Source organism: Oryx dammah, unplaced genomic scaffold (genome assembly GCF_014754425.2).
Source record: "Oryx dammah isolate SB20612 unplaced genomic scaffold, SCBI_Odam_1.1 HiC_scaffold_11130, whole genome shotgun sequence".
Classification (NCBI taxonomy): domain Eukaryota; kingdom Metazoa; phylum Chordata; class Mammalia; order Artiodactyla; family Bovidae; genus Oryx; species Oryx dammah.
In genome coordinates, this window is record NW_024080523.1 from 1 (window position 1) to 25,859 (window position 25,859).

Sequence of the window (25,859 nt, forward strand, 5' to 3'; positions counted from 1 at the left end):
CGCGCGGCGGGAGAGGGGCCCGCCTTCCACCAGCACAGCACGCGCGGGGGAGAGGGGCCCGCCTTCCACCAGCACAGCACTCGCGGTGAGGGAGAGGGGTCCGCCTTCCACCAGCGGCACCGCACACACAGCCCCGGAGAGCGGCCCGCCTCGCCCCATGGCCCCAGCCTGGGCCGGCTCCAGGGCAGCAGGTGGGGAGGGCTCTCAGGCGCAGGAAGGAGAGCGTCTGGTCAGAGTCCAGAGGGCAGCGTTGGGGCTGCGGGGACTATTTCTGCTTGGGTGCCTGGACGCTAGCTTTTCCACATAGAGCATTAGTGGAATGAGAAGCTTCCACCTGAAGAGCCGGGGGCCTCCGCTCGGCCGGGGGGGGCCCTACCTGGCGTGCCCCATGTGCGAGGCATCGTAGACGGTGGGCCCGCAGCAGTACCATGTCACCCTCCTTCCGTCTTGCGGCACAAACACGTCCTTGGATGGAAACGAGGAAATGACCGTCACGAGGGGCCCAGGACCACTGCCGGTGGCCACGAGTGGCTGGCGCACGGTCACAGGACCGCGTAGCTTGAAGCAAGCCACGGTCCGGGCTGGGGCGCCGCACTGGACCCGCGACGGTGAGCTCCACGACCCAGGGAACCGGGGAGCAGGCCCCCTCCTCCCTGGGACTCCACTCAGGGACACAGGCTGGAGACGGGCGCCCCCATTCTGCTGCTTTAACGAAAGCAGCCTCTGTTCCTCAGGCACCTGCTGTGAGCCAGGCCAGAGCTGAGCGCGCTGACTGTCCAGCACTCGCTCCCAGAACAACGTGAGCTTTCCTTTCCCCGCTGCCGGGGGCCCACACTCCTGGAGGAGCCGGCCTAGGGCGTGAGGCCTCCAGCAGGCCGCCCAAGGTCTCAGGTCAGTTCAGGGCCCGCTGTTCCCAGCCAGCCCACGAGGGGGACCCTGCCGCCCGTCTGCTCAGGGTGCTGGTCCACAGAAACGCGTCAGCCGTGGGCAGGACCCCTGGAGCCTCTGGTCCCGCTGAGCGAGCCCTGGCCAGTCCAGGGCCCACCTGCATTCGCCCTCACACCTGCCGGACTCCCGACAGCAACGGGCCCCACTCGGCTGGCACCGAGACAGCAGGTGCCGCCACGTGTCCCCGGAGGGCATGCAGACTCCTGGCCCTGCGCACACCCAGAGCCAGGAAGCCGAAGGCAGCCCCGCGAGGTGCGCCACACGGATGTGCACGCGGGCTCCCGAACACAGTCCTGTGGAGGACGCTCGCCCGCCAGCCGAGGGGTCCTCCAGAGCCACCCCCCCCCCCCGCGGCCCCCAACCATCCTCCGTGTCAGGCTGTTGTACAGGCGGAGCTGGCACGGCTCGGATCCGGCTGGAGGAGACCACGCGGGCTGTGCACGTGGCCCTCTGCCTGCTGGAGGGAGAGCACAGATGGGTCAGTGCGGGACGAAGAGATACCACGGGGCTCTGACGGTGTGGCCTGATCCAGCGCCTCTGGCCCCAACCCCCGCTCCGCTTGCTCACATCTGAGCAGCAGCGCATCCCACAACCCCTTCCCCTCGGGCCAGAGACGGCCCGCCACACCCGCCTCCCCCTGCTGGCTCCAAGCACTGTGCACCTGCACAGCCGGAGGTGCACAGGCAGGCCACAGGGCTGGACTGATGCCCGGCCGCTCCCGGGAGGACGCCTCTCTGGAGGCTTCGGGGGATGGGGACCACCTCCAGGCCCAGGAAGAGGCTAGAAACAGTGGCTAGCCCATGGCCGCGGATGGTCAGTAGCATGGCCTGCGGCCCAGGCTCATCTCCACCAACGGGCGGCCGGCTCCACACGCCCGGAACACGTGGGCTCCCGGGCACGGCTCTGATGCAGAGCCCAGGGCTCCACCCTGGTCCCAGAGCCTTTGGGAACAGCCTGCGGGTACGTCACGGCGGTGAAGGGGCTCACGGAGCCCAGCCTCCTCCGGTTACAGTCACCAGGGAAGCCCCGCCCTCCTCCCTGACCCCCATCATCTCCTTCTGGCCATTCCCCTGCCCTGTGGCTGTGAGCCCGAGCCTCCCACTGCACGAAGGGTCGTCCTGTTGGACTGCAATGAGGGCCTGGGATTTGGGTGGGGTTGGGGGTAGCTGTGTCCCAAGGCTCCGGGAGAGACACCAAGTCTTTACACCCTCCACCCCAACTTGGGGCACCGGTGACTCTGCCGCCACCCCAGGGCACTGCTGCACGCCTAACCTGGCCGAGCTCAGTTGCCTGCGTGCCCTCTGCACCCCTTCCGGCACAGGCTCCTGGTCTCAATGCTGGCCCCACCCTGCTGCTGCGTCTGCGAGGCGACTGTCCTGCCACCAGAGGACGGGTCGCTGCTCCCCGAGGGTCACGGAGAACGCAGCCCTGGGCCCGGCTTCGGGCCACCCAGAGGATGCACTGACCAGTGAAGGTGGGAGACAGCTGTGTGTGTGTGTGTGCACACCAGCGGGTGCGGGGGGGACAGACAGAGCCACCCAGCAGCCCTGGACTCCAGGCCCAAGTCACGGACACATGGAAGGGCTCCTGTGCTCAGCGGCCGTCCAGGCTTCACCAGAAACACAGCCTGCGACTCAGCGATGCCCCGCTGGGACGCCGCCTGCCGCGTCCCCGACCAAGACGCTGCAGGTCCCTGCACAAGAGACGCTGCTGCCACAGGGGGTGACGGGGAGCTGGCTGGAAGTGCCCACACACGCGCCAGGAGCCGGGGTGAAGGCGGGGCTCGCAGGACTCAAGGCTCGTGCAAGGGGGCGGCAGCGACAGGACCCAGCAGCAGGCACAGGCAGGGGCCTGGCCAGAGGGATGCCCTTCAGGACACGGAGTCACACCTGGACTTCCACAACCCCCCCGAGAGCAGCTACTGCCAGAGAGCTGCTACTGCCAGAGAGCTGGTAAGCAGTCACAGAAACGGGCACTCAAATCCCTGCCAAAGGGAGAGTCAGGAGGTGTCCTTGGGGCCCCAGCTTAATGAGAAGGGAGGGTTGCCACAGGCCCGGGGTTACCCACTGCCCTGCGCCTGGCACCGATGGTCTCTGCTGGGCGCAGCCCCCTAGCCGTGCCCAGCCTTCCTCCGGCTGGTTGGGAACAGCACCCCTGCCCAGGCACATGCAGAAACGCAGCCCTGATCCACGAGCATACCACCAGCACAGCACGTCCGGCTCACCGAGGCCTGGAGAGTGAGGCTCCGGGCAGGGAGGGTGTCGGGGGTGGGGGGACAAAGGGGACGTGCCAGCCCGCATCTGCGTGCCCCGGGCGCCACACACACCGCAGCCTCGCAAGAGGGGCGGCTCAGAGGGTCACATCCTGGGGACCTGTGGGGCCGTGAGCTGCCCTCTGTGGGGAAGAGCAGTCCCTGAGCTCCTCCTGGGAGGGGGATGGGGCAGTGGGGGGCGGCAGAGCACGCCCCGGCGGGGGGAGGTCGCCCAGGACAGGCTGGGGGACGTCAGACGCACCAGCGAGGCAGACGCTCGGCCACTGGCAACCAGGCACTCAGCAGAGGACACCGACCCTGACGGTTCTGAGCCCCAGTCCACCAGGCATCCCGCCACTCGGGGAGCCCGCGGGCACCCTGGAGGCATCCGTGTCGGGGCACCAGGAAGGCTTCCCTGCCCTGGGGAACCCACACCCGCCCTTCCCAACGGGCGCCTGTGTTCCGCTCCCCACAAGCTCCAGGCTGGAAGTTGCAGCTCCAGACAGATGGCCACGCCAAGGCTGCGCCCTGCCCACCCGGAGCCCACGCCCTGGGGAGAAGCACCACCTCCACTGGGGAAGGGGCGTCTGCGGCAGGATCACCCCAGAAACCAAAGCCCACCCCACCTCCACCCCGTTACAGAGGGGACCAGCAGAGGGCAGGTCCCCAACGTCCCACGTGAAAGTGAAAGTCGCTCACTCGACTCTGTGACCCCACGGACCATTCAGTCCATGGGACTCTCCAGGCCAGAATACTGGAGTGGGTAGCCGTTCCCTTCTCCAGGGGATCGTCCCAGCTGAAGGATCTAGAAAAGACCCCGCAGTCTGCCCGGCCCAGCAGGGACCACCTAGACCACACCTGGACCCCCTCCACCCCCCGCTCTAGGGGGTGCACACCCCAAGCCAGGCTGGGGGGACAGCTGCTCAAGGGCACCAGCCACTACGGATTCATCTACAGATTCATGGGAGGGGAGACCACCCAGAAGCCAGACGCCCCCTGCACACCACAACCAGGGCCGGAGTGGGGAGCAAGAGCTCTGAGCCCCCCTCCTCTCAAAGCCCAGAAACGCCTTCGCTCTGGGTGCCCAGGGTTCACACCACTAACACGGCTTCAGGATCCGATGGTGGATGTGCACACCTGTGACCTCGGGGAAAACTTAAGGAGAAGCAAGTCAAGTCCAAGCGGGGTCAGGAAGCTGACGGCCAAGGCGGGCCCTAACCCGGCCAGCGGCTCCACCACAGCAGTGTGGAGTCGTGATCCTCGGGGGCTGACGCCTCGGGTTCCGTCCTAACCTCCCCTTGGGACGCGCCAGCTGCTGCCCCACGGCCAGCAAGGAGGTTCTCACGGCCAGAAGCTGCTCTGCTACTCACTTGCTTGGAGCCCACAGGGCGGGCCTGCGGCGGGGGGGCTGCCCAGGATGGCGGCCACGTGCCGGAACCAGCGGGCCACGTGGAAGAGCTGCGGGTCGGCCGGAGGGCCCGAGAGCTGCCTGAAGGCGTCCACGTCCGCCTGGGACAGGGCAAAGCCCCGCACGTAGCTGCGCGTGCTGAGATGAGCATCCAGTGCCCGCACCCGGGCCGCCTCATCACTAATGCCCAGGATGGCCCTGTAGTCGGGAGCTGCAGAGACAGAGGACGCACGTCAGTGGGCCCGGGGGCCTGGGCGAGCCCAAGATTGGGGCTGGGGATCCGCCTTCCAGGCAGGAGACGCCCGGGACGGGCGGGAGCCGGGGGCAAGGGGACAGGTGTGGAGCGACTGCCTGTGGGCTCCAGGCAGGATGAGGACGTTTCAGAACCAAATGCGGCTGCGGGAGGCTGTGAGAGTTACAGACGCGTGAGCTGCACACTGAGCTGGCTAACTGCACAGCTGGTGATGTTCACCTCAATTACACACGCGCGCACGCACACACGCACACACACAAATACCCTGCTAGGCATTGGGTGCCGGAGGACCAGTGCTGACCGTTACACACACACACACACACACACACACACACACACACACACACAGGCTGCTAATTTTCACCTCAATTACACACACACACAGAGTTTCACCTCAATTACACACACACATCCCTGCTAGGCACTGGGTGATGATTTTCACAATTACACACCCACGCACAGTTTCACCTCAATTACACACACACACACACACATCCCTGCTAGGCACTGGGTGCCAGACGGCCGGTGCTGACCGGTCCCCTCACCCCAGGTGGGCTCTGGGCAGCGGTGAGAACCGCAGAGCTCTCCAAATCCGGCACTGGCCAGGCTTCCAGCGGCCAAGGCCCAGCTCCGAGGAGGCCTGCAGCCTGTCCCGAAACGCCTGCTCGAGGCGGCTCCACCTGCCCGGAGAGGAGCCGACCGGCCAGCGCCTGGCACAGGCCGGCCCCTGGCAGGGGCCCGAGGCCGCTGCTCTGCCTTGGAGCCACGAGGACCGGTGTGGGAGAACAGAACCCCAGCCTGACCGAGGACCAGCCGGCAGCCTCTGCCAGTGGATGACCCTGGGCCCTGACCACCCTGAGATCCTGCCCCGACCCCACCAAACCACTCGCCACACCCCCTGCCCCCCGGTCACTGCGTGACCCTGTGACACGGCTCCAGCCACTGGCTGGTGCCCTTGCCTCCTGCGGGGGGCGGGGCAGGCGGAGGCCCCGTGGCCGTGGGGAGGGGGCTGGTCTCGCTTCCTTCCACAGATGCGTGGAGCCAGAAGGCGGCGCTGACCGCGCCAGCAGGAGCCCGGGCCTCACCCCGGGGCCTGGCCCCTCCTGCTGTCTCATCTCCCCGAAGCGCTAGTTCCTGACACACAGACGCCCCCGCCCGCTTCCCTACACTGACTGCGTGCTCCTCTCTCGCGCTGGATGGGACTGACTCAGTTCAGAAAGCTACGTCGAGGGCCTGCCGGCGGGTGGACAGAGCTGGGGAGAGGCCAGTGCGTGTCCCGGAGGGGCTACATCGCCCTTGAGCACCTGGCTGCCCCACGTCGCCCCCCAAGCCCACCCTCCCTGTCTCTGCTGCAGCCGCCTGGGCCGGAGCGCGGAGAAGCCTTGTCCCCCGCGCCCCCCACCTCGTGCCCCCGGAACCGCACTGGATAGACAGACTGCCCCCACTCCGGATGAACGCCAGGGGAGAGGCACCCCCTAGGACCCGCCGACCTGGACAGTGGCTGCCCTGGGCTGGGGTGCTCCCGGGCGATTAGGCTCCCTCTTTTCTCTCACTGCCAGCGTTTTCTGCAATAAGCGCAGGTCCTTTCCACAATAAGAAAAACACGTCAAACATTTCACCAACCGGATGGCTTTAAAGCGCTAACGAAACAGGTCAGGGGACAAGGGCTTGGCGGGTTTGCACCCCTCCCCGGCTGGGCGGACCCCCTCCCAGGTAAACAGGTGCACACGCACGCACGCACACACAAACACACACGCACGCCTCGTAAAGCTGCGGTGTTGGCAAGATTACACTTGTAAACTGTTTGAAATACTGCCGGGCGCACAGCCAGCGCCCATCAGCTACTATTATTATCATCATTATTATTTTACTCGCTCCTGTGTTATTGCTGCTGTAATGGCCCTGGAGGAGTTTACCCAGGGATCACACACGCGTTTATTACTAAGAGTCCCGTCTGGAGCAGGGAGCCCACGGGGCAGAGGGCCAGTCATCGGGTCAGTGAGGTAGCTGTGTTCCAGCCTAACTTGAGGAAACAAATTTAAAAATAGGTCAGCTTTCAAGTGGCTGTGGGTTTGGGCCAGACTGCAGTCTGGCGGTGGGCCTGTGATGCCAAAGGCAATGAGTGGACTCAGAAGCGGGCGCCCATCCCTTCCCCGACCCCCCTCCCCTGGCAGCCCCGCGCACACATAGCGACTCCCAGCACCGCGTCTGCTTGTCCACTACGGGGCCATCCAGACACACAGCTTCTGACTGTGGGAAGGCCCTGAACGTCTGACTGTGGGAAGGCCCTGAACGTCTGACTGTGGGAAGGCCCTGAAAGTGCACCGTGGTCATCACGGTTTAGAAAACGCTTAACTTACACAAATCCGAGAGCCAGGTGAGGAACCCAGGTCACACCGGCCGTGGCCTCCCAGCTCCTTCCTTCCCCGCAGCGAGTACGGCTGCCCACGCCTGCCCACACCCACCCCCAGCCCCAGCCCCCGCCACCTCCTGCTCTGTTCCAGCCAGGCTCTCGCTCAGGGAAGGCCCAGCGCCAAGGCAGCACTGCCAGCTAGAAGAAGCACCCGATCCAGGCCTCCCGAGACCTTCAGAATCAGAGCCTGGGGGTAAGGCGGCTCCCCTGGGTCCCGCCCTGCCAACCTCAGGGGCTAAGAGCCCTCAGGCAGCTTACTGTTGCTCAGACCCCTCCCTGGCAGGCCTGCCTTCCTCCTAAGTGCCCAGGCCAGGTCTGTTTCTGTTCCAAGACCAGCCTGGGCACAGTGGGGGTCTGCACCCATCCCTCGCTGGCTGCGAGGCCCCGGAAGCACGCGGCCCTGAGGGTCAGGCACTTCCTGCAAAGGCCCTTTCAGCTCCCAAACCCGCTTCTGCTACCGCCTGTCACTGGGGGACCCCTTCAGGCCCATTTCTCTTTCCTGGGGGGTTCCCAGTCTGACAAGCCTTCTGGAACAAAAGCATCCCCCCCATAGGAATCTGGGGGACTAGAGAGACGCATGCACCCCTGCTCTCCTGCACTAGCGGCAACGCCACCCACTCCTGAGAGTGAGGGTCCCTACCTCCCTGAGCACAGCCTCGGATGTCCAGATGTCACTTGTCCACACGGTGCCCCCAGGCATCATGTCTTGCCTCCAACCTGGGTTTCAGGGAACGGCATGGCCACCTTCCCCGCGGCAAACCCGGCACCCGACCCGGTCCGCCCCAACCCATCCACTTCTCATGCCCACTGATGCAACTGCCCAGGCCACGGGTCACCAGCATCTTGGGCACTTCCTGGTCTCCCTGCTTCAGTCTACACGGGGGAGGGGACAGATGCCTTGCCAGGGCTCAAAGGCAAGACCCACAATTCCCAAATGGCTCCAGGCCCTTGCAGACCATGGCCTGTAGCCATCTCCAGCCCTCCCCCACCCTCTGGCCTCAGGAACTTGCTCGAAAGCAATGCAGCGGTCCTCAGGACTCAACGCCAGGGGAGAGTGCTCTCTGTGGTGCCCTCTGCCAGGCCCCTCGGCCCCTTTTTCCCGTAGGATCAGCTCCCAGCCCCTCTCAGCAGGGAGAGGTTGGGAGCTGAGGCCCTTTCAGCTCCCAAACCCACCTCTGCTGCCACCTGTCTTCCCTGCAGCCAGGCCCTCCCCCAGACCCAGGCGCTCCATCTCTGGGCTGCAGGGCTGGGCTTGGTCAGAAGACGGATGGATGCCCACCGCCGCGTCTAGACCTGGACCAGCAGGGTCTCCACAGTGATCTACCATGCTCCACCCTGCTGTGGGCGGCCGGCAGGGGAGGACTCGCTGAGGTTCTGCAGATTCTGCAGCCTCAGAGGAAGGGGCCCTGGCCCTGAACCACCTCCACGGACTCAGGCCAGCCAGCAGCACACGCACGGGGAAGTGACCGAGAAAGGAATGGTCCATGCCGGGGCAGCGCTGGGCTTCTGAGCTCCGGCCACCCCTTCCCACTGGACGTTAAGCCGAGGAAGGCCCGACGCCCGGCCTTGCCCCCGGCCTTGCCCCTGGCCGCACCCCCATGCCCAGCAGCGTCCGGCAGAGCCGGTGCCCGAAGCACACCCCCGAGTGAACCAGCAGGCCTACGGAAGTGCCCTGCTGTGAGGCGTGTCTCCTGAACAGATAAAGTGGCACATCCATGTCAGCACACTGTTGTGAACTCCTGGACACGTTCCCCCGGAAACAGCAGGTGTGAGCCTTCACGGGGCACTCGTTAGTCCTGGGGAGCATCACGAGCTGGTGCCCGGACACACGTGTCTGCATGGCACACGTGTCTGCATGGCACCGCTGCCTGGGGAGGGGTGGGACGGGGTGGGAGTGTGGAGTCCGGGCGCTTTCATCGCCACCCAAGGACACTATCTCCCCCGACTCTTAGACTGGGAATACCAGGAGACATGAGTGCACGGATGAGCAAATATCTGTAGTCTACACACACGTGCATTTCATTTCTCTCTGAGAAACACAGATAATACAGCCTGCTCCCCTTGTCTGCCCTGACCCACTCTGGAACCGGGGCATTTGGTGCTGATCTGAACAGACTCCCCAAAGCAGAGTAGTCAAGGTCGCTGCTACTGTCATACAGGCCCTGGCAAGCTGTGTGACCTCAGACAAATCACTCACTGCTCTGAAACTCAGGACTCCTGTCTGCACGGCAAGGGTAGTATTAACCACAAAGGCATGCTCTGAGGATGACAGGCCCCCACAGATGCGTTCAGCACAGACTCATGCTGAGAAGAATGCGTATTATATTGGGATGGTTAGAGAGCATCACTGACTCAATGGGCATGAATCTGAGCAGACTCCAGATCGCGGAGGACAGGTGTCCATGGGGGTGGCAAAGAGTTGGACACGACTGAGCGACTGAACAACAACTTTGAATTCTACAGTATAAAAAACTAAACTGCAAGTCTGACCCAATTCCCGGCCACCGAAGAGGCCTGACCTGCAGGGCAAGGCCTCTGAGATGTGCTCAGTCCACCCTGGGGGTCACGAGGGATGAGACTCAACTTTCTAAAACACACAGGAACGGGCCTTGTGTTCAAGCTACAAAGGAGAAGCTTTAACCCCAGTGGCATCGCAGGGGACCACCAACTTAAGAAAGACGATACAAAATGGGAAGATTATTCTAAATGAGGGACTCCTTAACAATTCTGGGAAGACGGTCACTATCGATGATTCTCACCTTGAGGGAAAAAAAGCATTCAGAACCCGGAAACCAGGAACATCCAGAACTCTGGCAGCTGTATGAAGCCCTCACCATTTCATTTCCTGTTTCCTCAGGGGATGGTCCGAGGTTCTCTCTTTGAGAAAAGCCTAGACAAGGGGTGTATGTGGGGAAGTGGGGGTGCGTCAGCTCTAAAACAAGAGAGGGCAGAGTGTGGGCAAGGAGCTGTGGCCCTTAATTTTAGGACGAGGACAACCTGTCAGCCGCCCAGACAGCTTAATCTCAATCTATGCAGCAATCTTCCAAAAACAGGGCAATTATTACTAAGGCTCTGAAAATCCCCAGTTCTGAAGCAGTTCAAAAGAACTAAAAAACTGAATTTGTCATTTCTGATCTCAAACGAAAAAGGAAGAGAGAGACCGAGGAAGGAAGAAAAGAAACAATCTTGGGCTTTCAACCCGGACAGCACCCATTTCAGCCAAGTGTTCTTAACCTCTACCAACCACTATAAGGCTCACTGCATCTTTTTAAACCTGCGCCACGTGGGGAAGGGGCAGAGGTAGAACCCCAGCCCTGCCGGCCCCAGAGACTGGGCTATCAACCAAGCTGCTATTTTTCAGGAGTCCGCGTGGACTTCTGAGGGCCGAGGATCAGGTTGGGTGGAGCCAATGCTGGAATCCAGGCACACCTGTCCGGTGGAATGTGGGGTGCCTGGATGGTGGTACCCCAGCAACCCTGTCATCACGGCCCCCCCACGTCACCAGGTCCAACTGCTTAGAGCTCCCTGCCAGGAATCCCGGGAGCAAGGGGGAACCCCAGAGGCCAGGGAAGTATGTACAGTCTAAGCAGGGAAGCCAGAGAATAAAAACGACACCCTGAGAGTGCTTCCCAAGGAAAGCTTGCCCCGGACTCCAGAATCCGCGGACTACCTCCGCTCTGTCTGGCACCCCGCGATCTTGCAGGAGGAAGGGTGAGCAGGGAACCAGCATGCCCCGGAGGCTGCCTGGGGGCGGCTTGTCTCCCGGCTGGTGACACGAGCGATCCGTGGGGACAGAGCCTGAGACGCTCGCGGAACCCCGGCGGCGGCGATTAAAGGGGGGCAGCAACGCCGCGACCGGGCAGGTCCCCGTGGCCACTGCTTGCAGCCGCAGATGACAGCCTTCGTGAAACCCCATGCCCTTCCCGTGGGCCCGCGTCCGGCTCCCTCGGCCCCACGTTCCTAAGTGTCAACGGGGGCCGGGCGGCCCCAAACGACCCTGGGGCTGGGCCTGTCCCCGCAAATCCCTGGGGGCAGGAGGCGGTGAGGTCCGGCCCAGGGGCCGGCAGGGGAACGCAGAACCAGCCCCCGGGGTCGGGGCGAAGGGGGACCCCGCGGCCTCGAGGTCTGGGAGGGCCTGGGGAGAGGCGGCCCCGGCAGGGCCCGGGACGGGGTTGGAAGAGCGCGCCCGCCGGGGACAACCCGGGGGTCCGGGCCCGCCCTCTGCGCGCCCTGGGGCCCGCCCCTCAGAGACCCGGCGCCCCCGGCCCCCGCGCGCCCCGCGGCCCGAGGCTGCCCCGCCCGCCCCTCGCGCGCGCTCACCGTGCTCCGTGGAGGACTCTGCCATCACCCGAATCCCGCACTCGCGGAGGCCGCCGCGGCTTCCCAGAATCTGATGCAACCGCCGCCCCGGAAATCCCGCCCCCAAGCCGCCGGCCTTCCGGGATCCGCCCGGTCGCTAGGCAACCACCCGCGCCGACGCCGCTGGCCCCCGGCATGCTGGGAATCTTTATTTTACTCAATTTCTATTCACGTTAAGGAAATCAGTCCTGAATGTTCATTGGAAGGACTGATGTCGAAGCTGAAACTCCAGTACTTTGGCCATCTGATGCGAAGAACTGTCTCATTGGAAAAGACCCAGATGCTGGGAAAGATTGAAGGCAGGAGGAGAAGGGGACGACAGAGGATGAGATGGTTGGATGGCATCACCGACTTGATGGACAGGAGTTTGAGTAAACTCCGGGAGTTGGTGATGGACAGGGAAGCCTAACATGCTGCAGTCCATGGGGTCGCAGAGTCGGACACGACTGAGCAACTGAACTGAACGGATAGTTGATTAACAATGTGGTACAAGAGTGACAGTTAGACATACATACACTCTTAATATTCTTTTCCCTCATGACTTGTCATATTAAATATAGTATGATAGGAAATATAGTTCTGTTCTATACAGTAGGACACTGTGGATGTCTATATTAAAAAGCTTCCATCTTCTAACACCAACCTCCCACTTCATCCCTCCCCATTCCCCCGACCCCTTGACAACCCAGAGTCTGGTCTCTATCGGACGACATTCTTTCAAAAAATAAAAAAGTGTATAATTACGTTACAATGTTCTTAGTTTCTCTTGCACAAGAAACTGAAATAGCCATAGGTACGCATACCTCCCCTCCCTTTTGACCCTCCCTCCCACACACCCTATCTTGCCCCTCTAAGCAGTCACAGAGCACAAACGGAGCTCCTTGTGCTACAGGCAACTTTTTTTTTTTTTAACATGAAGTACAGTCAGCCGCCCCCTGGCATCCGGCTCTGCCACACCACAGGCAGTGCCCCGACCCACCCTGCCCTGGCAGAGCAGCACTTCTGCTGACATGCAGAGCCAGCCTCGCCACTGGAAGGTTACAGAGAAATCTCTGTGGAGAAGGGCCACAGCTGCATCTGGGATTCATGAAGTTTCCAATGGGATCAGAACTGGGAAAGAAACTCAGATCCCATCCATCCAGGATACTGGCTATAGTCACAACCTTGGGCCAAAAAAGTTTGCTGGGCCATCTCTGCAGGTCTACCTAAGGTCTTATCAGCAATCAATTTGTTTCTAATATTCTGCAACCATATCTGTAGCTGCATTTTATGGAAGGCAGCCATGAGTTTAGAGACATCTCTCCACAGGGGTTTCCTTGGTGGTTCAGTGGTTAAGACTACACGCCTCCATTGCAGGGTGTAGTTTCAATCCCTGCAGGGGGAACTAAGGTCCCATATGCTCTGCCACGTAGCAAAAAAAAAAAAAAAAAAACCCACAAAACATAGAAATGTCCCTCCCTGCAGTCCATGGGGTTGCTGAGAGTCGGACACGACTGAGTAACTTCACTTTCACTTTTCAGTTTCATGCACTGGAGAAGGAAACGGCAACCCACTCCAGTGTTCTTGCCGGGAGAATCCCAGGGACGGGGGAGCCTGGTGGGAGGCTGTCTATGGGGTCGCATAGAGTCAGCAGCAGCAGCAGACGCCTCTCCCTCCTCCTGAGGAGTCTTTCCAGATTTGCGAGATGTTTGTGCTTCCACATCTTGTCATTTCCTTCAAATCCAGTAACTTCCATAAAGATCTTCCAGTTAATTTCTGGAAACTAATGTCAGATTGCACAAGTTCTTATTGATGGCTATTAGAAAAAAAAAAGGAAGAGTTTATTTATATTCTTGGAAGAATATAATATCCAGTGGCTCTGCCCTGGGAGAGTACTCCTAGAGGCATTTCCACCTGCCCCAAGGGCTTGGCGCTGGGCTGCACACCACAGCCCATGACCTGGGAGGCCTTGTGCCAGCTCAGATGATCCTGAAGAAGGGACCAAGCCCAGAGGCCAGGAGGCCGTCTGGCTACAACCTGCTGCGTCTCCTTACACGTCCGCTGCTCACTCATTACTGGGGCCAGTGAGCTTAGGAGAAGGAGCCAAGGAAACTCAGGCAACTCAGAAGCCTTGCGGGTGCAGCATACAAGGGCATCTGCCCTGCCCTGCCACCCAGAGACGTCCTATGAGGGGCTTGGGACGGGCAGGCCTCCTGGTGTGAGTGCTGGACCAGGTTGGGGTGTGAGATCCTGGGCAAGGTTTGTAGCCTCTCTGAGCTTTGGGTGGTCATGTTTTAAATCTGCGTGATGGCATAGTCTACCAGGGCTGTTAGAGTCAGATTATAAAAAGCACCCGGCAGGAAGCATGTGCTCGATAAATCTTGACTCTTGGGGACTCCTGTGCCAGTGAACACACAGCAACCCAGCCAACGGGGACCCACTAATCTACAGTTAGATGAGAATTCCCATCATGACTCGTGTTTTTTCTTAAAAGCAAGAATGTAGGGACTTCCCCGGTGGTCCAATAGTTGGGACTTCTTAATGCAGGGGGTTCAGGTTCAACATCTGATCAGGAACTAAGATCCCACATACCTTGTGGCCAAAAAATCAAAAAACATAAAACAGAAGTAATATGTAAGAAATTCAAAAAACACTTTAGAAACGGTCCACATTAAAAAACAAAACAAAAACTTAAAAACCCCTCACAAATGTATAATAAAATAAAACCAACATTCTACCTTTTCCTGATGAATCCCACAAAATTCCTATTTGACAAATAAGTGTTGCTCTAATGTCACTGGTGAATGTGAAAAGGTGGATCTTCCGACCACAAGAAAGCTCCCTAAGCTTCCCAAAGAGAAAGACATTAGGCCCTGGCATTCTGCCCGCCTGGACCCTCCCAGGGTCCCCCACGGACACCAGCCGGGGGTCCCAACTTCTGCATTTTACTTGTCTCAGGCCCCTTGGAGAATCGGAGAAGGCTTCAGGCCGGCTCCCTGAGACGATGCGGAAGGGTGCCCGACTCACGGACCCCACAGTGTCAGGAGTCCACAAGCCACAGGCTCGTGCCACGATCCAGCCGCAGGGGCCCAGCATCTCCTCTCAGGCGCCCCTTCCCTCAATGCCTGCCCTCGCCCAGCCTCTGGGCTCCTCATCACACCCTCGAGCTCCGCCCCGGGGCCACGGGGCGGGTGTCTGCTCGGCTGGCAAACCCTCTCCAGGTCATTGAGCTGGGACACCACGGATGATGGGAATGCCCCCTTCCCGCTGAACATGGCTGACACGGCCACGCCGGGACAATTCACCCCCGTCACGGGATCGAGCCCCCGCCCCCGCAGCCCCTTCCCCAGACGCCACGTGCCACTCTGCTGACCCCTCAGGAGGCTGCAGGGTCCAGCACCAGGGGGGTGAGCATCCTCAGTCCTGCTGTTTCCCAGCCATGGGGCCCAGGATACACCCTGAGCCTTGGCCGCGCCTCGGTCCACGTCCCCTCAAACAGCAGGTTGTGCTGGGGACCATCGAGGGTTGAATGAGTCCCCTGCCCAGAGATGCTGAAGTCGTCCCAGGACCCGGGACCATGACCGCATTTGGAAACTGTGTCCTCCTCCATGACAGTCAAGCTGGGATGACTAGGGTGGGCCCTCACCCCACAGGACTGGACTCCCCATAAAGAGGGGAAACCGGACAGGGCCTGACACAGGGAGAAGGTCTCCAAGGATGAAGATGGAGACGGGGTGCTTCTCCAGCCAAGGCACCTCGCGGACTCCAGAGACCACCAGGAGCGGGGAGAGGCCGCCCCAGATTCTGCCTAGAGCTCTCAGCAGGACCGGACCCCGCCCACAACTTGATCTGGGATTTCCAGCCTCCGGGACCATGTGGTTCTTGCTGTTTAGTCGCTAAGTTGTCTCTGACTCTCTGAGACCCCATGGACTGCAGCACGCCAGGCCTCCCTGTCCATCACCAACTCCCGGAGCTCACTCAAACTCATGTCCATTGATTTAGTGATGCCATCCAACCATCTCATCCTCTGTCATCCCCTTCTCCTCCTGCCTTCAATCTTTCCCAGCATCAGGGTATTTTCCAATAAGTCAGTTCTTCGCATCAAGTGCGCAAAGTATTGCAGTTTCAGCTTCAGCATCAGTGCTTCCAATGAACACCCAGGACTGATCTCCTTTAGAATGGACTGGTTGGATCTCCTTGCAGTTCAAGGGACTCTCAAGAGTCTTCTCCAACACCACAATCAAAAGCTCAATTCTTCGGTGCTCAGCTTTCTCTGGACTTCCCTGGTGGCTCAGACGGTAAAGCGTCTGTCTACGATGTGGGAGACCCGGGTTTGATTCCTGGGTTGGGAAGATCCCTTGGAGAAGGAAATGGCAATCCACTCCAGTACTCTTGCCTGGAAAATCCCATGGACAGAGGAGCCTGGTAGGCTACAGTCCATGGGGTCGCGAAGAGTCGGACACGACTGAGCGACTTCACGTTCACATTCAGCTTTCCTTATAGTCCAACTCTCACATCCATACATGACTACTGGAAAAACCATAGCTTTGACTGGACGGACCTTTGCTGGCAAAGTAAAATCTCTGCTTTTTAATACACTGTCTAGGTTGGTCATAACTTTTCTTCCAAGGAGCAATGTCCTTTCATTTCATGGCTGCAGTCACCATCTGCAGTGATTTTGGAGCACCCCAAAATAAAAGTCTGTCACTGTTTCCATTGTTTCCCCATCTATTTGCCAGGAAGTGATGGGACCAGATGCCATGATCTTCGTCTTCTGAATGTTGAGTTCTAAGCCAACTTTTTCACTCTCCTCTTTCACTTTCATCAAGAGGCTCTGTAGGTCTTTGCTTTCTGCTTTAAGGGTGGTGTCATCTGTGTATCTGAGGTTATTGATATTTCTCCTGGCAATCTTGATTCCAGCTTGTGCTTCTTCCAGCCCAGCGTTTCTCATGATGTACTCTGCATATAAGTTAAATAAGCAGGGTGACAATATAAAGCCTTGATGTACTCCATTCCCAATCTGGAACCAGTCTGTTGTTCCATGTCCAGTTCTAACTGTTGCTTCCACACCTGCATACAGGTTTCTCAGGAGGCAGGTCAGGTGGTCTGGTATTCCCATCTCTTTTAGAATTTTCCACAGTTTGTTGTGATCCACACAGTCAAAGGCTTTGGCATAGTCAATAATTAGAAGTGGTTGTTTTTCTGATATCCTCTTGCTTTGTCAATGATCCAACAGATGTTGGCAATTTGCCCTCTGGTTCCTCTGCCTTTCCTAAATCCAGCTTGAACATCTGAAAGTTCACGGTTCATGCACTGTTGAAGCCTGGCTTAGAGAATTTTGAACATTACTTTGCTGGTATGTGAGATGAGTGCAATTGCGTGGTAGTTTGAGCATTCTTTGGCATTGCCTTTCTTTGGGATTGGAATGAAAACTGACCTTTTCCAGTCCTGTGGCCACTGCTAAGTTTTCCAAATGTGCTGGCATATTGAGTGCAGCACTTTCACAGCATCATCTTTTAGGATGTGAAATAGCTCAACTGGATTCCATCACCTCCACTAGCTTTGTTCATAGTGATGCTTCCTAAGGCCCACTTGACTTCACATTCCAGGATGTCTGGCTCTAGGCGAGTCATCACACCATCGAGATTATCTGGGTGGTGAAGATCTTTTTTGTACAGTTCTTCTGTGTATTCTTGCCACTTCTTAATATCTTCTGCTTCTGTTAGGTCCATACCATTTCTGTCCTTTATTGTGCCCATCTTTATATCAAAAGTTCCCTTGGTATCTCTAATTTTCATGAAGACATCTCTAGTCTTTCCCATTCTATTGTTTTCCTCTGTTTCTTTGCATTGATCACTGAGGAAGGCTTTCTTATCTCTCCTTGCTATTCTTTGGAACTCAGTATTCAAATGGGTATATCTTTCCTTTTCTCCTTTGTCTTTCTCTTCTTTTCACAGCTATCTGTAAGGCCTCCTCAGACAACCATTTTGCCCTTCTGCATTTCTTTTCCTTGGGATGGGCCTGATCACTGCCTCTTATACAATGTCACAAACCTCCATCCATAGTTCTTCAGGCACTCTATCAGATCCAATCCCTTGAATCTATTTGTCACTTCCACTGTATAATCATAAGGGATTTGATTTAGGTCATACCTGAATGGTCTAGTGGTTTTCCCTACTTTCTTCAGTTTAAGTCTGAATTTGGCCATAAAGAGTTCATGATCTGAGCCTCAGTCACTTCCCGGTCTTGTTTTTGTTGACTGTATAGAGCTTTTCCATCTTTGGCTGCAAAGAATATAAACCATCTGATTTTGGTATTGACCATCTGGTGATGTCCACGTGTAGAGCCCTCTCTTGTGTTGTTGGAAGAGGGTGTTTGCTATGAACAGTGCATTCTCTTGGCAAAACTCTGTTAGCCTTTGCCCTGCTTCATTCTGTACTCCAAGGGCAAATTTGCTTGTTACTCCAGGTGTTTCTTGACTTTCTACTTTTGCATTCCAGTCCCCTATAATGAGAAGGACAGCTTTTTGGGGCATTAGTTCTAGAAGGTCTTGTTGGTCTTCATAGAACCGTTCAACTTCAGCTTCTTCAGCATTACTGGTTGGGGCATAGACTTGGACTACCATGATACTGAATGTTTGCCTTGGAAACGAACAGAGATCATTCTGTCGTTTTTGAGATTGTACCCAAGTCCTGCATTTCAGACTCTTGTTGACTATGAGGGCTAATCCATTTCTTCTAAGGGACTCTTGCCCACAGTAGTAGATATAATGGTCATCTGAGTTAAATTCACCCATTCCAGTCCATTTTAGTTCGCTGATTCCTAAAATGTCGATGTTCACTCTTGCCATCTCCTGTTTGACCACTTCCAATTTGCCTTGATTCATGGACCTAACATTCCATGTTCCTGAGCGATATGGCTCTTTACAGCATCGGAATTTCCTTCCATCACTAGGCACATCCACAACTGGGTGTTGTTTTTGCTTTGGCTCCATCTCTTCACTCTTTCTGGAGTTATTTCTCCACTAATTTCCAGTAGCATATTGGGCACCTACTGAGCTGGGGAGTTCATCTTTCAGTGTCCTATCTTTTTACCTTCTCATACTATTCATGGGGTTCTCAAGGAAAAAATACTGAAGTGGTTTGCCCTTCCCTTCTCCAGTGGACCATGTTTTGTCAGAACTCTCCACAATGACCCATCCATCTTGGGTGGCCGTTTCACTGAGTTAGGCAAGGCTGTGGTCCATGTGATCAGATTGGTTAGTTTTCTGTGCTTGTGGTTTTCAGTCTGTCTGCCCTCTGATGGAGAAGGATAAGAGGCTTATGGAAGCTTCCTGATGGGAGAAACTGACTGAGGGGGAACCTGGGTCTTGTTCTGATGGGCGGGGCTGTGCCCATTAAATCATTAATCCAATTTTCTATTGATGGGCAGGGCTGTGTTCCCTCCCTGTTATTTGACCTGAGGCCATGGACTGCAGCATGCCAGGCTTCCCTGTCCCTCACCAACTCCCGGAGCTTGCTCAAACTCATGTCCATCACGTCGGTGATCCCATCCAACCATCTCTTCCTCTGTAGTCCCCTTCTCCTCCTGCATTCAATCTTTCCCAGCATCAGGGTCTTTTCCAGTGAGTCAGTTCTTCACATCAGGTGGCCAAAGTATTAGAGTTTCAGCTTCAGCATCAGTCCTTGCAATGAATATTCAAGGCTGATTTCCTTTAGGATGGACCGATTGGATCTCCTTGCTGTTCAAGGGACGCAAAAGAGTCTTCTCCAGCACCACACTTCGAAAGCATCTATTCTTCCAAACTCTCTTCTTTTTATAGTCCAACACTCATCTGTGTACGTAACTACTGGAAACATCATAGCTTTTACTATACTGACCATTGTGAGCAAAGTGATGCGTCTGCTTTTTAGTATGCTGTCTAGGCTAGCGTTTCCTCCAAGGAGCAAGCGTCTTTAATTTCAGGCTGCTGCCACTGTCCACAGTGATACTGGAGCCCAGGGAAAGAAAGTCTGACCCTGTTTCCACTGTTTCCCCATCTATTTGCCATCAAATGATGGGACCAGATGCCATGATCTTAGTTTTCTGAACGCTGAGTTTTAAGCCAACTTTTTCACTCTTCTCCATCACCCTCAACAAGAGGCTTTTGAGTTCCTCTTCACTTTCTGCCATTAGACTGGGATCATCTGCACGTCTAAGGTTGTTGATATTTGTCCCTGAACTCTTGATTTCAGCTTGTGATTCATCCGGTCCAGCATTTCACATGATGTTAAACTGTACAGAAGTTAAATAAGCAGGGTGACACTACAGAGCCTTCACATACCTTGTTCCCAATTTTCAAACAATCTGCTGTTCCATGTCCAGTTCTAACTGTTGCTTTTGCCCTGCACACAGGTTTCTCAGGAGGAAGCTCAGGCGGTCTGGTATTCCCATGCAGGACCATGAGACACTACAATCTGTGTTTGAACACCACTCCCTCCCCGGGTGTGGGGTGGTTACAGCAGCCCAGGAGACGGAGGCGGGAACTCGGCAGGAGCCCCAGTCACAGGCCTGCCTCAGCGAGCGCTGCGCCGCGTGGCGGGGCCCTGGTTCACACTCACCGGGGGTCCGCGCACCTGCTTCCAGCCATCAACTGAGGGGGATGGCTCCGCCTGGCCCGGTGGTCCTGGGGCCTCGAGCATTCGGGTCTGCTCTCCTGGCTCCCCTGGGGTTGCTAGACTTCCGTTGGGCATCTGCAGCAGCTCAGCACCTCCAGGGCCCTCGGAGGTCGGCAGGGCTGAGTTCCCCACTGACTCTTGGCTGGTGTTCTCACCCGGGGCTAGTGGGCCCATCTCGAGGTCATTGGACTGGCTGGCTCCTGGGGTCTAAAGGATAAAGACATTCGTTCGGGTGACAGAAGCCTGCAGGCCAAGCCCTTTTCAAGCCATGTTAGGGAACAAATGTACTGTCTGACAGATAAGCGAGCGTGTGCAATTTTAGAAAGCAATACTGCCAGGGGTCAGGATCCTCTCTGCCACCAGATTCTGGGGCTCCCAGGTCAACCTGTGGGGGGGCTGGATGGTGGTCCCCAAAGATACATTCACCTCCTCACCCCTAGAACTTGGGAGAGGGCCTATGCAGAAACAGCGTCTGTGCACCCGGGGTTCCACTGCATAAGACTGGTACCTATATTCCGAGACTAGTGTCCTTACAAGGAGAGACTCAGAGACACAGGCTCACAGTGGGAGAGGCCGAGGGAAGATGGCCGGAAGTAGAGCGACAACCCACCAACCAAGGAGCGCCAGGCATGTTCAGCCCCCACTAGGAGCAGCAAGGAAAGACCCTCCCCCAGAGCACCAGGGGACCACCCCGCCAACCCGTGATTTCAGATTTCTGGCTTCCAGAACTGTGGGAACAGTAAGTGCCACACATTTTAAGTCCCCCTCCATCGGGATCTGTCTGCAGCCCCAGGCACCCACAGGATGCCCCCTGTCCCCTTTGCTTCAGCAGAATTCAAGTCATCCGGAACAGATGTTCCAGGGCCCAGACTCCACCACACAGGCCAGGTGTGGACGCAGGTGGGAAGGCCTGGGGCTGCCCCGCCCACCCTGGGATATCTCCTGGGGCTCCCCTGGACAAATCCCCAGGCAATACTTACAGAGCCATTTAGATTATTCCGACTTCCTGCAGATCAAAAAGGAGAGAGAAATGAAAACAAATCATATTAACTATGATAGTGACATCTGTGAGTGAGAAGAAGTACTTTAAATTTACAATAAAGAAAGTGTATTTACAGTTACAAAAAAAAAAAAAAAACTGACTGGAACACCTGTGCAGCTGGGAAAATAGGAGGGGCACGTACTCGTAAGCCTCCCCAGCAGGCAGGGCCACCTCCCCCAGGACCCCCTTGGCTGGAGCAGCACCAGTTTCTCTCTGCTTCCAGGCCCAGGGCGCCCGGGACACCCTGTGTCCAGCAGCTGACCTGGGATCCTGGCCTCAAGCCCTGCGTGTCGGGAGTGACAGAGCAGGTGGCTCTGAGCTCACACGCACGTGAGGCCCCAAGTTAGAAGGTGAACTGATCTGTATTTTATAGCAGAGGCTCCTGCTCGGTAACAGCGACCCCAGACCCCTTCTCTGAGCCCCTGCTGCTCTTGTTGACCTAGCTTCCTCCAGGTCAACACGACTCGGACCAACCTGTTCTTCTTTTGTAGACACGAAAAGAGCGTACGGCAGCAATGACGAGGACGATGATGACAATGACGACAAAGATGAGGAGGAAGATGAGGACAGCGCAGGCCTCCGCACTCACACCCAGGCAGGCGCGTGACGACCCTGCGTGTCCTGGAAGGAGGCAACACAGAGGATGCGGTCACAGGGTCAGGCACCCTCTCCTCACCCGAGGGACCTGCTATCTCAGGAGTCGGGGCAGCACCGATGCCCTCCAAGCCCCCACAGGCTCCTTCTCTGTCGCTGACGGTCGCCACGACCTCCCCAGCGGGAGGCAGCCAGGCTCATCCTTCCTGCTCACATGGAACCCTGGGCTCAGAGGCCGTGGGGTTTCCACTCTGGTCCCTCGAAGCAGCAGCAGGGCTCACCTGCCAGCAGGACAGCAGGAGGCCCTGCGTCCCGGGATGCGGCTCAGGGGAGAGCGGGGGCAGCTGCAGATACACGCCTGGGCCGGCAGGGGGCAGAGCCTGGAGGAGACGGGGAGGGGTGGATGGCCCGGCTTCCCAGCACCCAGGCTGGGCCGCGCTGGCCCAAGGGGCCGGGCAGCGCCCGCCCTGGGGAGACGCGTGGCAGGAGCACCGGGGTGTCTCCTCACTCTGCTGACCTCCCAGCACCCACAGGAGCTGCGGGCACACAGACACTGGGTGCAGCGCAGGCCCGTCAGAGCTGGGGACGCTCGGCCACCCTGATGTGGTCTGTCACCAAGGACCGAGCAGGAAGGAGCACGTCGTCCACGCAGCCCCCTCAGTCTGCTTAAAGGCTTTCCTTTATTCTCAGAGCAGCCCTTCCTCATTCTGCCTTAGTTCTGGTGGTAAGACAGCCTTTAAAAGTGTTTGCAGGTTATAGAGGGAACCTACCTCAAGACAATAATGGCCATTGCAACCAACTCACAGCAATCATCACACTCACTGTGAAAAGATGAACGCATTTCCTTAAGATCAGGAAGAGACAAGGATACCCACTCTCACCGCTAATATTCAACATCATCTTAGAAGTCCTCACCACGGCAAACAGAGAAGAAAAAGAAACAATGGAATCCAAATTGGAGAAGAGGTGAAACTGTTCTTGTTTGCTGAGGACATGGCATTATACACAGAAAACCCTACAGATGCTTCAGAAAACTACTAGAGCTCATCAGGGAATCCGGTAAGGTTGCAGGATCCAAATCAATACACTGAAATCTCTTGCATTCCAACATACCTACAATGAAAGAGTAGAAAAAGAAACCAAGGAAACAATCCCACTTACCACCACATTAAAAAGAATACAATACCGAGGAATAAACCTACCTAAGGAGGCAAAAGATCTATCCTCTGGAAACTACAATATCCTGACGAAAGTAAAAGAAGATGGCAACACCAGATGGAGAGATATCCCATGTTCTTGGATTGGAAGATCGAACACTGTGAACACGACTATCTTACTCAAAGCCGTCTACAAATTCAATGCAAGCCCTATCAAATAATCCATGGCAGTTTTCACAGAATCAGGACAAAAAAATTCTACAAGTTGTATGGAAACACAGAAGACCCCAAATTGCCAAAGCAATCGTGAGAAAGAAAAATGGAGCTGCAGGAATCAGGCTCCCTGACTTAGACTATACTAAAAACCTACAGTCATCAAAACAGTATGGCACTCACACAAAAACGGAAACAAAGACCAATGGAGAAGCACGGACACTCCAGAGAAAAACCCAGGCACCTATGGTCACCTAACCTCTGACCAAAAGGGCAAAAATACACAGTGGAGAAAAGACAATTTCTCTAAAAAGTGGTGAAGGGAAAACTGGACAGTTAAACATAAAAGAACGAAAACAGAGCACTCTGTAACACTGTTCATAACAATAAATTCAAAATGGATTAAAGACCTAAATGTAAGGCTGAGTGCTATGAAATTATTATGGGAAAACATAGGCAGAAGAGGCGTTGAGAAACATCCCAGAAAATCTTTTCTGATCCACCTCCTAGAATAATAAAAATAAAAACAAACAAATGGGACATAGTTAAACTTAAAAGCTTTTCACAGCAAAGGAAACTATAGGCAAAATGAAAAAAACAGCCTTCAGAACCAAAGACAATATTTGCAAAGGAAGTAACAGACGAGGGATTACTCTCCAAAATATACAAACAGCTTATGCAGTCTGCACCAAACAAACAAACAAACCAATCAAAAAATGGGTGGAAGATCTAAATAGACATTTCTCTGTGGAAGACATACAGATGGCTAAAAGGTACACGAAAAGATGCTCAACATCACTAATTACTAGAGAAAAAAAAATCAAAACTACAGTCAACTATCATTTCAACCATTCAGAATGGTCATCATCAAAAACTCTACAAACAACAGATGCAGCAGAGGGCATGGAGAAATGGGAACCTGCCTACATTCGTCTTGGGAATGTATATCCATACAGCCACTGTGGAGAATAGTGTAGAGGGTCCTTAAAAAACTATAAAGAGAACTCTCATATGATCCAGTAATCCCATTTCTGGGCACATATCCAGAGAAAACACTTAATTTGAAAGATACATGCACCCCAATGCTCGTAGCATGAGTATCCACAACAGCCTAGTCATGAAGGCAACATAAATGTCCATCAGCAGGCGCCTGGAGAAAGAACACGGGTCACATACTTAAAATGGAATATTACTCAGCCACTAAAAAGAACAAAATAATGCTATTTACAGCAATATAGAAGGACCGAGACTGTCATACTGCGTGAAGTAAGTCAGACAGAGAAGAAGTATTGTATGACATCCCTTATTTGTGGAATCTAAAAAGAAATGACACAAACAAACTTATTTACCACAGAGAAACAGATTCACAGAATGAATTTATGGTTGCTGGGGGGTGGGGGATAAGACAGAAGAGAAGGGATAGTTAGGGAGTCTGGGAGCAACATGTATATGCTGCTATAAGTTAAAATGGAACCAATAGGTCCTACTGAACAGCACAGAGAAATGTGCTCAGTATTACACGGCAGCCTGGATGGGAGGGAACTTTGGGAGAGAATCTGTTAGTCGCTCAGTCGTGTCCAACTTTTTGTGACCCCATCAGGCTCCTCTGTCCACAGAATTCTCCAGGCAAGGATACTGGAGTGGGATGCCATTTCCTTCTGCACTGGGAGAGAATGGATACATGTATATGTATAGCTGAGTCCCTTTGTGGTCCACCTGAAACTGTAATGCCAAAAAAGGTCCGTCTAGTCAGAGCTGTGGTTTTTCCAGTAGTCATGTATAGATGTGAGAGTTGGACCATAAAGAAAGCTGTGCATTGAAGAACTGATGCTTCTGAACTGTGGTGTTGGAGAAGACTCTTGAGAGTCCCTTGGTCTGAAAGGAGAACTAACCAGTCAATCCTAAATGAAATCAGTCCTGAATAGTCACTGGAAGGACTGGTGCTGACGCTGAAGCTCCCAAAACGTTGGCCACCTGATGGGAAGAACTGACTCTGTAGAAAAGACCCTGATGCTGGGAAAGATTGAAAGCAAGAGGAGAAGGGGACAACAGAGGATGAGATGGTGGCATGGCATCACCGACTCAATAGACATGGGTTTGAGCAAGCTCTGGGAGATGGTGATGGACAGGGAAGCCTGGAGTGATGCAGTCCATGGGGTTGCAAAGAGTCGGACACAACTGAGCAACTGAACTGAACTGAAAATGATCATCGGCTATAATCCAACATGGGTTCCCAGGTGACACAGAGGTAAGGAATCCACCTGCCAAAGTAAGAGATCTGGGTTCGATCCCTTGGTCAGGAAGATCCCAGGGAGAAGGAAATGGCAACCCACTCCAGTACTCTTGCCTGGGAAATCCCATGGACAGCTGCAGTCCCCGGGGTCGCAAAGCGTTGGACATAACTTAGTAACTGAGCACGCACACAAATGAAAAGTTAGAGAAAGAAACAAACGAGGAAGGATGGCGAAGATGTGGCACATATATACTGTGGAATATTACTCAGCCACAGAAAGAACAAAGTCACGCCATTTGCAGCAACACGGACGGACGGAGAGATGGTCATACTGAGTAACATCAGTAAGAAA

General features: G+C 55.8%; 1 protein-coding gene and 1 long non-coding RNA gene across 2 annotated transcripts; both read right to left on the minus strand.

Moving 5' to 3' along the window:
• Nucleotides 1-198: 198 nt before the first annotated feature.
• LOC120860611 (cysteine--tRNA ligase, cytoplasmic-like) lies at nucleotides 199-11,695 on the minus strand. Its single transcript, XM_040236402.1, has 4 exons — nucleotides 11,594-11,695; nucleotides 4,570-4,818; nucleotides 1,311-1,405; nucleotides 199-465 (listed from the first exon to the last, which is right to left on the minus strand). Exons 1-4 carry the CDS (start codon nucleotides 11,616-11,618, stop codon nucleotides 373-375), a joined length of 462 nt encoding a protein of 153 aa, XP_040092336.1. The 5' UTR covers nucleotides 11,619-11,695; the 3' UTR covers nucleotides 199-372.
• A 635-nt stretch (nucleotides 11,696-12,330) lies between these two features.
• On the minus strand, nucleotides 12,331-21,241 carry LOC120860612. Its single transcript, XR_005720372.1, has 2 exons — nucleotides 20,227-21,241; nucleotides 12,331-13,427 (listed from the first exon to the last, which is right to left on the minus strand). It is a non-coding gene; the product is annotated as an uncharacterized LOC120860612 (long non-coding RNA).
• Nucleotides 21,242-25,859: the final 4,618 nt, after the last annotated feature.